This window comes from Rhinichthys klamathensis, unplaced genomic scaffold (genome assembly GCF_029890125.1).
Source record: "Rhinichthys klamathensis goyatoka isolate OS25496 unplaced genomic scaffold, OSU_Roscu_1.1 h1tg000184l_1, whole genome shotgun sequence".
Classification (NCBI taxonomy): Eukaryota; Metazoa; Chordata; class Actinopteri; order Cypriniformes; family Leuciscidae; genus Rhinichthys; species Rhinichthys klamathensis.
The window spans coordinates 749,811-763,164 of NW_026606712.1; the positions used below are offsets into that span (position 1 = coordinate 749,811).

General features: G+C 41.1%; 2 protein-coding genes across 2 annotated transcripts in view; one reads left to right on the forward strand and one right to left on the reverse strand.

Annotated features, from left to right (window-relative positions):
* The first annotated feature begins 775 nt into the window (after positions 1–775).
* smcr8a (Smith-Magenis syndrome chromosome region, candidate 8a) lies at positions 776–5,474 on the forward strand. The gene is made up of 2 exons (XM_056261625.1): positions 776–3,067; positions 3,214–5,474. Exons 1-2 carry the CDS (start codon positions 927–929, stop codon positions 3,659–3,661), a joined length of 2,589 nt encoding a protein of 862 aa, XP_056117600.1. The 5' UTR covers positions 776–926; the 3' UTR covers positions 3,662–5,474.
* Positions 5,419–13,354, reverse strand: part of LOC130094998 (serine hydroxymethyltransferase, cytosolic-like) — an 85,598-nt gene continuing 77,662 nt past the window's right edge. The window contains exons 7-11 of the mRNA XM_056261627.1: positions 9,658–9,771; positions 6,827–6,949; positions 6,604–6,720; positions 6,081–6,191; positions 5,419–5,991 (exon numbers count right to left, since the gene is read on the reverse strand). Coding sequence (XP_056117602.1) covers positions 5,819–5,991; positions 6,081–6,191; positions 6,604–6,720; positions 6,827–6,949; positions 9,658–9,771 — 638 coding nt within the window. The 3' untranslated portion in view covers positions 5,419–5,818. The remainder of the gene's footprint in view (positions 5,992–6,080; positions 6,192–6,603; positions 6,721–6,826; positions 6,950–9,657; positions 9,772–13,354) is intronic.

The following is a 13,354-nucleotide window of genomic DNA, read 5'->3' on the forward strand; positions in this document are numbered from 1 at the left end:
TGCTTGCTAACTAGCATAGTACAATACTGACAATTATAAAATAACGGAGATAAAATATATATATGTGTAAACTTAAAGTTTTGAAAATACATCTGTAAAAGTATAATGTGTGAACACACAGCAGATGAATCAACTCTAAAAACTTCCAATTCCGGCGCCTGACGAGAATTGTCGTAAAAATACCGTAAAGCAATGTGTTAGAATGCCGTATGGTTGTATTGTGTATTTCCCCAACGAAATGTTATTAACTAACTAACTAAATAAATAAATTAAATTAAATAATTTCCAGAGATATAAGAACGAGTCTTGTCATACGACACGAATAATCCAATATTTCTCTCCTCGAACAACCACAAAGCGCGTCATAACAAATGCCGTCTGTGTGTCAAAAACCTAGTTAGTACCTAGGCAGCATAGCGCCTTTCGAGTCGCTGGGAACCTCCAAAATGCTGTCTAGCTAGGCAGCTCACTAGGTTTTGAAACACATCCACTTCCTCATCATGACAGTCACGTGGGAAGGTTACGATCGTTTAAATATGGCTGCTTTCAGATGATGTTAGTTTATTGAGCAGCTGGATTGCACTGTAACAGTGACGTTTTCGCTTCGATATACTATATAGATGGCCGATTATAAATAGGTTTATATAAGCGGCGACCGTTGACAGATGTTTCAGATTTATGGCAGGTGACGTCAAAGGTCTGTCAGGCTGGACAGCATCGTCTTCAAGCTCATGCATAGCAGATCGTGATCTGGCTCAGTGGACTAACCAGCCCCGCTGCAGAGAGGGAGAGAGTCCTCAGTGCACAACATATTTATGATTTGTGTTTTCAAAACGATGTCTTTGTTAAATATTATGTCTTCATTGATGGAGATACTGAGCATTGAAGGATATTTCTGCTGATGTATCTTTATATACTCAGAGAACATGATTGGCTCACCAGATGTGGTGGCTTTTACCAAAGAAGATGACTTTGGGGAGTCATTCTCGGATCCATTGTCACTTCCAGAGGAGTTTTCTGTGCCTTTGTTTACTCATACTGCCAATGCAAATCCATGGACGAAGACATCCTATGCGAAATTCTCAAAAGATTTCATACTCATCTCTGAATTTTCAGAACAGGTTGGTCCACAGCCTTTACTCACCATTCCCAATGACCCCAAAGTGTGCGGGACATTTGACCTTAACTACTTCTCACTACGCATCATGTCTGTGGACTACCAGGCATCTTTTGCCGGACATCCTCCAGGCAGTAACTACCCAAAGCTAAATTTTGTGGAGGACTCAAAAGTTGTCCTAGGTGATTCCAAGGAAGGGGCTTTTGCCTACGTCCATCATCTGACACTGTATGACTTGGAGGCTCGTGGATTCGTACGGCCCTTTTGCATGGCCTACATTTCCGCAGACGAAAGGAAGATAATGCAGCAGTTCCAAGAGCTGTCATCTGAGTTTTCCAAGGCTTCAGAAATAGTCAAATCAGGAAACAGGAAAGCTTTTGCAAATGAACTGGAAAAGAAACTGAAAGACTTGGAGTACACCAGATCGGTGCTGCACAAAGAGGCAGAGCTGCAGAAAATGAACAATGGCTGTTATTCCACACAAGCTATTGAGAAGGCGAATGAATTAGCAAATATGGAGAAGTCTATCTATGAACACAAAGATCTACTGAGGCAAATCACATCTTATCCTTCCAGGAAAAAGAGAGATATGGATTTTGTAGAATGCGAGACAGAAAAACAGGCTGACACAAGTGTATCAGATGATACACTAAATAGTAATCATTCTGAAGTTGCAGAGAAGACTGTAGAATCTGAAAGCGATGGTAGAAAGTCATCCTACACACCTCAGCTCATCAAGGCCAAATCTGCGAAGTGCTTTGATAAACGCTTGAAAACGTTGGAAGAGCTCTGCGATTCCAACTTTTATCACCAAACTTTAGAGCAACTAAATGTAATCGAGAAGTCGTTCCGAGGAGATCTGTGCTCTATTTACACCAGCCAGATCGACAGGGCTCTTCTGAGCAAACAGAGAGTTACTAGTTTTCTCTTCGAAGCTGAATGTGACTGGGAGGACGAAGGAACCTCAAAGAACTTCAATTTCACTTCCAACATCCCAACAGTCCCCATTCTGCACTTATCTGGTGAGCCGCTGAGTCTCGAATCCTACACCACCTGCATAGATGTAGATCACATTAAGCCAGGTGTGGAGTCTATGGAAGGGCCTCCTGAATCCAGTACATCTGACATCACACAGGAAACCTCTGAAGCCGCCGACACTGAGACCAAAGGGAGTTTCAGTAGCGACAAGAGCATTGAGGCTCTTGGAGGTGTTAGTCCTTCCAGTCTACAGGCAAATTACTTTGATGGCCTTGAAAGAAATTGCAAGGTATCCATTGCATCCTCATTTGAAAATGCGTCCCATTCTGTTGCTGTCCCGCGTAGGTCATCCGACGGGAATCTAGTCCCGATGGATGCATCCTGCTGTATTGGACAGGACAGTTTTGTTTTTGAGGAACCTTTACCTGAGCTCGCTCAGGAGTGTTGTGGCGACACTGTGGTGAACCAAGAACCCCTGTCTCTTTTTCAGGGAGATACTGCCTTACAGGTAAACTACATTCTGGAAGAGTCAGCCCTCGCAGAGAGCCCCAACATGGGACTGACTTTTTCCGAACTAAACACTTGCGTTCTCTCAGAGGATGTGGCAAAAATTTATATCGAAGATGCATCTGATAGTACGAGCTACATGAGCGCCTCCACCAGTTCTGATCGAGCAGTGTCTCCATTCACTTACGGCAGTGCGTTGACACTAAAGCAGAAGAAGAAAGCTGGTCACAGCGCGCTTCGATTCATCAGGCAATATCCATTTGCTCAGCAAGCCATTTTCTGCCTTCTGAGTGGCCGAACGCTTGTTATTTTGGGGGTGGACGAGGGCATGGTGAGGAAGCTGGTCAATGCTTTGTTTGTTTTCGTGCCCAATCTCGGCAAGTATGGTGAAACCGTCCAACCGTGGCTTTCGACGCCATTTCAGCTTACCGACTTGCAGAGGTGGAAACTTATTGGATTGCAGAGGTATGTTGAGGAAATTTGACCCGTAGTCAATCAATAACTCCGTATCATAAATATATATTTTTTGCTTGTAGTTGTAATGCTTTAAATCAGTGACCAAAAGTGCAGTGTACAGAGTTTTGACATTTCTTTCTTTCTTTTTTTTCCAGAGCTGCCTCCCCGGCTGGATCCAGCATCCTCCACTCTTTGAATCGATACAGCCGTTACATAAGCATTTTGGATTGTGACAACAAGACCCTCCGGTGTCCACCATATAGAGGAACACTAATTAGCCATTTGGCGGACCACAGGACTCAGATCAAGCGTGGCAGCACCTACTTCCTCCATGTTCAGGGTATGTTGACTCAGCTTACAGCCAAGGCCTTCCTTTACACATTCTGCCATCACATTCATCTTCCCATGGACATCAACGACCAGGGCTCGGTAAAGTCACGCAGGACTAATTTCTTGTTGCAGCTCGGCTACACTGTTGAGGAGAGTAAAATCGTACAGTACCTGAGTGAGCTCATCAAGCAACATTATGTTCAGGGGTCCTCGAAGTGGGTCAAGCAGTCTTTTTGTTTTGATTACACCACCAGCTATTTGTACAAAATCTGAATGTGTCTATTATCTGTTCACCATTAAACCCAGTTAAGATCAGGAGACCAAATGTATTATTTGAATGTAATCACTTTTGTGTGTGTGTGTGTGTGTGTGTGTGAATATTCTCGTGGCATTCCAGGAAGCAATCCAGTGTTACAGAATGTGGTCTATTTGTTTAGTGTAAAGGTTGCATATTTAAATCTATTGCCAAACCGTTTTCCGTAAAATGGAGAAAATAGGTTCCTCATGTGGTCTGAAGACCTTTACAGAAGCTTTGTAATAAAATCAAGATTCAGCAAGATTACAACGTCGTCCAAGCAAAAGTAGACATGTTTTGAAAGAGGCCGAATGAAACAGCTCATTTAAATGTGTAGTTAAAGGCTTGTTTTCATTAACAGCTATAGCTACACAGGAACAACAGCAGGAGAGTCTCTAATCACAATTTAATCAATCTGGTCCTGGAAGCCTGTTTAATCATTAATGCTATTTGCCTTCATACGTAATGAGACTGTTGCAAGCATGAAAATCACAAGCATAATTTTAATGGAACTAACTTAAGTGGCATCAGAAGAGTATTTTACAATACATGTTCTTCTCAGTATGCTGCTGCTGTTTACCATTGGCCAACAGCCTCTATAAAATCCACTAGCATAGCATTATATGCATTTAAATTAGAAGAAAAATTTGATGTCAATTCATGGATTGGTCCTTTTATTAGCTTTTTGATTCTTGCATTCTGAGCGTGAGAAATGTAATGTGCTAATTGATTATTAATATAAGAAAGACGTGCAAATTTGCTCCCTTTTGTACTGCCCTCTCTAGTGGACATAAAATCTGAGGGGATTTTTTTTTTTATACAAAGATGAACAAAGGTTACAGACATTGTTAAACAAACAAAAATTGAGCCAACTGCCCTTTGTGTTTTAACATAATTGTGTGATAAGGTGAATGAATGTACTGCATGTAAAATGTCACATTGTGGAGAACTGTTACACAATCTTCTGCATGTTTAAAGAACACAAAAATGTAACATGGCAAAATATGGGGGCATTTATGAACACTTCCATTGTATCTCACGTGTTACTCTTCAGCCTTTCTAGATATATTTAAAATGGATATAAATTGTTGTCTAAGTTGTGTGCAAGCAACGTCAGCATGAGTAACTGTGAGGATGAAGTGGCTCTTCATTCTAATGTCTGTTGTAGTGTTGTGAAATGAACGATAATGGTGGTTGTCGCCAATACGTTGTCTGTAACTGTTATTTCCACTACTGCATGAATGCAGTTGTAGTCCAGAAATACAGACCTTAACTGCCACCGCTGTTTCATCACAAGTGTGTCTTAATATTAAGTTATTTTGGCTACCCAGTAATTATTGGCCTTTGTAACGATTTTCAGCATTTAATTGCAGTCTTTTGAATGTAAATTGAGAATAAGCCATACCATTATACGCACATTATCTTCTAAGAAGGTTATTTCTTTTGCTGATTTTGAACAAATCTTGTTTGCTGTAACGGTCTAAATCATGCAGTTTTGTTGCTACTTTTTACAAATCTATTTTAAGACAGTATTGTGAGCTTGTCTGGGGTAAGGTGTAATCTTCATGCTAAAATATTTATGGATGTCAAGTAAATTGAGGGTCATCTGTGTGCTTTAAGTTGCTGCCCACTGTGAATTACTCTGCCTTCAATGTCATTAAATTATTTCTGATTTAGCCATGTGCATCACATCTTTATCAAATGGTATTATACCTATCTTGTAACAGTTTGTGTATTTAGCAAAACTATTCTTTCCTTTATGATGTAATTAAAGGCACATGATTTGTCTCATTCTGAATTTGTAATTACTTACACATGTAAACTTATTAGGGTAAATAGTAACAGTAAAAAGTCAATTTTATACTTAATTAACAAGACAGAGGTCCAGTCACATGTTCACAAGCTTTACAATAGGCTTTATTTGCATTGCATGTACAAATCTATTGTGCCAGTTGAATATTTTTTTCTCTGTTGATCGGTTTTACTGGAAACTTTTCATAGATTACGCAGGTTAATTCACAGAAAATAAGAGAAAACGCAAGCAAAAGTACAGAAACCATGTTATTCAAGCCTTTGCCCATCAAATCAAAAGAAATCTTTATTTCGGGAAGACCAAAATGTCAGAAAGACAGTAATTATAACTCCGGCAACCCAGGCATTGGGAACTTTCCAGAAAAGTCTTCGACTTCCTTTCGGATTTCATTTATTTTCAATTGGTACTTCTCATTTTGTGCCAGTTCCTCTTTATACTCCTTCAGAGTTGCTTTAGGATTCATGTTTCTTTGGATCTCCAATGTCAACTCAATGCCTAAGAGCAGATAAACAATCAATGTCTGAGGTAGGTTAAAAGTTTGTACCATATCCTATAATATTATATTATTGCTTAAAATAACTCACCCTGGTGAATGAACTCAGCAACTTTACGGAAATCGTCCTCCAATAATCCACGAGATGTAAGAGCGGGAGATCCTAAACGAAGGCCGCTTGGGCACAAGGCACTTTTATCACCTTCAAAATGGAGTTTGGGAGAGGGATAAAAAACTGATTAGATTGTTCTAGTAAAACTACAAGAATATCGCAATCACTGTAAAAGTAGTATTAAAGTATTACAAGTATTGGTAACAGTTTACAATAAGGTTCATTAGTCAACATTAGTTAATGTATTAACTAACATGAACCAACTATGAGCAATACATTTGTTAAAATATTTATTAATCTATAATGTTAGTTAATAAAAATACAGCTGTTCTATTACAGCTGTATTTAATAATTTATTAGTAAATGTTGAAATTAATATTAACTAAGATTAATAAATGCTTTAGAAGTATTGTTCTTAGTTCACGTTAACTAAGGTAGTTAACTAATAAACCTTATTGTAACGTGTTACCAAAGTATTATAAATGGAGCATTTTTAAGGCACCTGGGCAGGTGTGCTTGTTGCAGGAAATGGCACAAGCCTCCAGCACTTTCTCTGCTCTTCCTCCATCAGTTCCATTTGAACGTAAATCAACCAAGATGAGATGATTATCTGAGCCGCCTAAATATAAAATGAAAGATAAAGGGAACACAGTTGCCAATTGATGTTCAATCAGCCAATGGTTTCATTTAGCTATAATTTATATCTAAATCCTAAAGAAACTTACCTGTAACAACTTTGTAGCCCTTTTCCATTAGGGTGGCTGCTAAAGCCCTGCAATTTGCCAGAACTTGCAATTGGTAGTTCTTGAACTCTGGAGTCAGAGCCTGCTTCAAAGCAACAGCAACCCCTGCGCATCACACAAAACAAACAAATAACACAAATCTGAAATCAGATTAAGAATGCCAATTTTTAGAAATATTATTAATCAATTATTATAAAATGTAATTATCGGAATCAATAAACAATTTAATATATAATTAATAAATATTTACTTTTTAATTTGACCAAAGCCAAAGAATATTAAAGTCGTCATGAATCAAAATTGACCTTATGTACTTTGTTAGCACACATTACTAGTCTTGTGGTGAACAATTAATCTATTGAAGTTAATACACAGAAATCAAAATCTGTTAATCAAAATCTGAAAATGTGCTTCTGCTCTGGAATGGCGTTCTTTCTCTGATGACGTCAGTTTTTACAGTCTATGGTTTGACGGCTTTGGGCTTAACCACTCCCCTCCAACTGTCAGTCTGCAATGAGCGAGGGATGGGGCGGAGGTGCACTAAACTAAAATCTGCCCTCTGTTCAAGATTCCGTTTCACTTGGAAATAAGCCACAACACTAAGATTTTGGCCATATTGCCCATCTCTCAGTCATTCATTCCCAATGTGACTTGCAAAGGCATGTATGTATTATTTATTAATTATTTCGGCAGCTTTGGAATTCGATAGGGCCTTTGCAGTGAATGTAATGTTTACATATAGATAACTCATCCTCGGGTCATTTTGAAATTCATTTTCTTTACATTTTTAAGAACTGAGTGTTCATCGAAGTGGTCCAAGACCTTGGGAGATTTGTCGCACTTGAACTTAGAATACACACAGAAAAATTTGACTGGATTCGAGGAGTGGTTGTAATAAAAAAAATAGTAACAAATCCTTCCCTCGCGGGTCAATTTGACCCCCATAGGAATTAATTGGAAATGGGGATTTCTTGTTTAAATTTTGACCCAAAAAAAACAACAAAAAAACTAATTTGAATTTTTACAAAACCTGACACTTCAGTATAAATAAACCTAAAAAAAATATGCTCAGTTAAAACTAAAAATGCTAAAACTTTCCTGAAGGGGTGGATTCTGGAATCCACTGCTGCTTCAATGTATATGTAATGAGTTATTATAATCATGGTATTAATCAATATTTTTCCTTCTAAATATCAAATGAGTTGAATGACTTCTCTAGTCTTATGAAATTTTACTTTGAAAGAATACATGAAAAGAACATTTTTGATAATCACACTTCTATAAGAAAAGTCTGTATGAAATATCTAAGAGTTGACTGATGGTCTGGCTCAAATGCCAGGAATGCAATAACAGTGCATTTAGCCCGGCTTTCAGAAATGAAATATGGACTCGTTTTGTGTTTGAGAAAGGTCTTCAACGTGTCAATACATACATCTGTTTTTCTAGGGTACCCTGATGAGTAAAAGTCACAGGGGTCATTGAAGTCTATAGTTTAAGGGACCATTTCTTTGTTAAAGCCTTACTTTCCAGTTAGATTAAAAGTGTCCTCTCCTTGAGAGAAAGAACGTATTATCTTGATGTTTTGAGAAGGCTCTCCTGTTTATAGTTAGAGCCTGGCCAAATCTAACCTTGAAGAAGCTGTGTGTGTGTTAGTCTTCTTGGTTACAGGTTAAGAAACAACTGCATTATTGGAGATTGACTGACTTGTTGTTCTGGACATGTTGGCGCCCAGCAACCGAGATCTGCGACCTGGAAGGATGTGCCTAAATTTAGGGTCCGAATGTCAGCCGCCTAATCGATGGAGATATGCTTCAGTCTATCTGTTTATGTGTGGAAAATGTGTGTTTATCTATTTCTTAGCCAATCAGAAACTGCAACCTGAAGCAAGGATGTAGCTTAGACCTTCTGTGATCTCTATTACTGTATGGGGCGGCCTACGAACTCCTTGTGAGTTTTGAAGCTGACTTCTGCCTGATGAAACTGCAACTATCTTCAGTAAAACTTTTCTTTAATTTATTATAATTCTGACTCTTGTCTTATTGACTGAACTTCTGTCTCCGGGTCTTAATTAATCATATCTGGTCCTTGGGTCTTTAACTGTAAATCCCCTAACATTACCAAAAATTATTTTATAATGTCTAAATATATACCTGAATGCATACTGATGAAAAAAAATAAAGAAAAAATGACTTTAGGACCCACGGGACAGTTCATTTGCTACATAAAGGCCATCTATATGCTATAAGGCCACCTAGTGGCAAGAGTCATGAAATATCATATTAGATTTTCTTTTCCACAGGAGGTCAGCAGAGACACACAATGTGATAGTTTTTGAGCTGTTTTAACAAGTTTTTGCATGTAATGGAGAGTTATTTTGTATTTAAGTGAAAGAATGTGAAGAATTTGCTTATTTGTATTAAAATTATTGATAAAATCTATTAATTTGGAGGTAAATACAGTAAAAAATAAAAAAAACAAATCTGTAAAAAACTGCATTAAAAAAATTATAAAAATGAAATGATATATGCTTTCTGAAAAAAAAGTATAATTTTAGAGCTTCAGGTCATTTTGATCCATGAGGGAAGGATTTGTTATAGGTACGTAAGGAGAGGATGAGACTTGTGCACTCTAGCATCAGATGACTGCATGTATAGAGTTTTCCACATCTGATTGGATGGTTACTGAACTAAATTAAATTTAGGCAAGCTAATCAATGTCAATAAATAGATGTTCGATTAATCATAAACATTCCTAGTGTAAATGCAAACTTCTCAAACCATATAAAAGACATGGAGGAGGACGTCAGCTCTTACCTGCAATGGCATGGTTGTGAGGGGCACATTGCAGTGCAGGGGAAACAGCCTGGTTAATCAGACTCTCCAGGTTATACAGGGTCTCCTTGTCTGTCTTTGCATCAACACGAACCCCTGAAATTCAAGAGTGTATCATGATCAATGTTGGGGTTGTCACGGTGTGGTGTAGGCTGAGGAATATGAAGAGGCCAAAAGCTCCAATACAAACTTTTACTATAGTAACTCGCACAGGTACAGAGAACACGGGCAGAAGGTACACACACACACTTGATGCAAAGTAAGACTAACTCAGGCAGGAATAGACACATCCACGTTCAACATAAACGAGAACCGACAAGGGACTGAACAGAACAGGGAGTATAAATCACAGGAGGAAATGAGGAAACTAACTAGACACAGGTGGAGAAAGGTAAACTAATCAGGGACTAACGAGAACAGGTGCAGACAAGACAGAACATAATTGTGACAGGGGTAGTTACATACGTTAACTTAGTTAACCGGTCGGAGTCATCTTAATGACAGATCAAAATAATTGTATTTGCTGCATTCTTGTTTTCTGCAGGGTTTTAGCAAATGTATCTATTTTTTTCTGCTCATTGTGTATCTGCTACTGTTGTTAAAATAACCACGTCATCTGCGGCTCTTTATGTCGCACTTTACGTCTTTAGCAGGAGAGAAGCAACGCACACAGAGCGGAAAGGGCACAGAGTGGCGGGGCGGCAGTGGCTCAGTGGTTCATGTGGGTTGTCTACAAACCGGAAGGTTGGTGGTTCAATCCTCGGTTCCACCTGACCAAGTGTCGAGGTGTCCTTGAGCAAGACACCTAACCCCGGCTGCTCCCGACGAGCTGGATGGCGCCTTGCATGGCTGCCGTCGCCCGTCGGTGTATGAATGAGTGTGTGAATGGGTGAATGTGAGGCAAATGTAAAGCGCTTTGGTGGCCATTGGGTCTGTGAAAGCGCTATATAAATGCAGTCCATTTACCATTTAAATGAAGAGAGTTTGGCTCTAGATAACAATATTTGGTAACACTTTAGAATACGGTTCCTTCATTAATTAATAACTACACAGGAACAAATGAGTAACGCACTATTAACATTCTAGTAACTACTATTAACTAACAAGAAACTCTGATTAACAAATTAGTAAGTAATAGCCCTCAGTTGAATGTGGTAGTTCACTATTAGCTAATCAGTAACTACTATTTTTACTATCCAAAAACTTACAAAAACCTCAAAAGCTTACAATGACTTCAGTCAATATTAGGTAGTTCTCTCTAGAGAGGTTCTCTCGTACTGCGTAATATCTTACGCTAGGGGAAAACCTCTTTTCCTCGAGATATTGAAGCCAAAAAATTATCCTTAATTTTGTATTAATGCAAAACGCATTGCAACAGCAAGCAGACATAGGCAAGGTGGCTTAGCGTGCCTATTGGCCGGCCTGTGGCAATTGCAGCAGCCTATCGAGAGAGGCCATTCAGTGAGAGTCCAATGAGGGCGCTTCGCGCCCATTGCGTCACGCTCCCGCCGAAGCGGGCGTAGCCTAGCCTTATAAATACGGCTTGATGGGCTGATATACTCTGATTTTCATCTCTTCAGCGAAGCTCACGCATCGTTGGATCCAGAGTGAGAAGCCGCGCCGTCGAAACAGCTTTCTGCGGGACGAGCCTCTGCACTGAAGTAGCTGGCCTTCACCTCGCCGCCTTCAGCCGCCGTTCCTGCTACGCCATCCGGCGTACTATCCTTTACTCTGCTCTGTGTGTGTGTGTGTGTGTGTGTGTGTGTTCGCCCCGCGACTCACACGTCTATCTAAAAGAGCCACGTTTTTTTAAAGATGCCATCCTCCTGTGGCTCGTGCGAGCCCCACTCAGCGACGGGGACCGCAGTGTGATATGCGTTTCCTGCCTGGGAGAGGATCATGCAGCTCTCGCGCTCGCCGACGGCGGCTGCCCTCACTGCGAGCTATTGCCTATGGTGACTCTGAGGACTCGCCTGGCATCCTTCAGCGAGACTGCACTTCCACCCGCTACAGTGCCGCGCCGTAAAGGCGCCGTACTCAGCGGGTCCCCAAGCCTTCTCCAGCCCGTGACGAAATAGCTGCATCTGTAGAGAAGGCCAGCTGCTCTATCTTGGCGTCGGACAGTGAGGATTGGGCGAGCTCTGTGGACCTCCCCCCTTCTGTCCGCGAGTTGTCAGGGAAACGGGCCAGCACCAAGACTGCGGCTAGCTTTCTTTACGACAAGGATGGGCAACTTTGATAATAGTGAGGGCCACAAATATTTTATTGTCACTATCAGAGGGCCAAATGTGACTGTGCACTTCCGTAAAGTTTACGTTATAAGAAAGCTACCCCGCCCCCCCATGGGCGTGCGTCACCGGCAAAATGAGAAAAGAGTGTGTTTTAGTCCCACCGAGGCTGGACCAATCTCAATTTCTCAAACATTTCTCAGCTCCTCTTAGTTTGAGCGGCTGAAAATGTCAATATTGCAGCAACGAGCTTGTTGTATAACACGCACGCCTGCAAATAAACGCCGACACACACAAAACTGTGACGACGCTTCTTAAACCGCACCTAGCTTTCTTTACGTTATAAGAAAGCTACCCCGCCTCCCGTGGGCATGCGTCAGTGGCGGAACTCAAAGCCCTCGCGCGAGAGACCCGTGTTCGATCCTGGCTCTCGCAGCAGATAATAATTTAGTCTCGCCGCGGCCAGACTTCCACCGAAACTTTTTGCTCGTTCAGTTCCAGAAAATGCGACTGTTCCAGTGTATTTTGCAGTAAGCGAGCCAGTACCACGGCCCGCTTGCCTGCACACAAATGCCGTTTCCACGGTGACCCAGATCAATCACATAAGCAGTGTATTTTCTGGTATTCCGGCCACAGCCGATGGTGTTATGAGTGTAATAAAAATGCCCACAACCCAGTGCTCATTTCTACACAAACACAGCCCGCAAAAATGCAGGGCTCGCACAAACAAAATCGCCTTATGTCGATTGTGCACTAAATGTAGTGAATGTGCCCACGTCTCAGTGCCCACAAACACTACACACCACATGTCCCACGGTTTCTGTAAAAACGAAACCAACACACATTCAGTCAGCTCAGGCCGACGTTGTTTTCAGTGCAGTAAATGTGCCCGCTGTCCTGCGCCCACATTCACTCACAGACATGTTAAGCCCCACGGGGCTCGCCCCGCTCTCTCTCTCTCCCTCAGCAAACTGCTATAAGGGTTTTTGAGCGCGGCCAGGCTGCCCGCCGCGATCGGCGCGCCCCCGCCTCACACACTGTAAACACAGTGTCTGCGTTACAGCACGCCGGAGCTCCCTTGCCGTCACTATAGGCTTGTTTGAGATGAGCAAAATCTGCGCAGAACCGATCACCGGTGATCAGCGCGAGATGCATGCCGGTTAGAAATGTGTCCGAGTGCGGTCCGCCTTGCTCTGATGTCATGCTGACGTGAGTCAAAAAAGTCTCGCGACCGCAAGGCGCACGTGTCGGATTCTGCAGTCGCGCGCAGTTGCTCTCCACCGACTGCGCTGATCAAAAGCATGATGGGAAACGACTTGCTGACGACACAGCTTAATGCTCATTGGTTTAAACAACCGTGATGTATTGTTCTCTTTTAAAATGTTTGATTTTAAAACTCTGATATCATGTTTTATGTGTATAGATTATGTGTGGATATCCCCAAACTCTCA

Excerpts from the sequence above, each read along its gene's own strand:
- smcr8a (XM_056261625.1), top strand. The coding sequence starts at position 927 with ATGATTGGCTCACCAGATGTGGTGGCTTTTACCAAAGAAGATGACTTT. Across the intron at positions 3,068-3,213 it reads AAACTTATTGGATTGCAGAG|AGCTGCCTCCCCGGCTGGAT; the intron begins GTATGTTGAGGA and ends TTTTTTTTCCAG.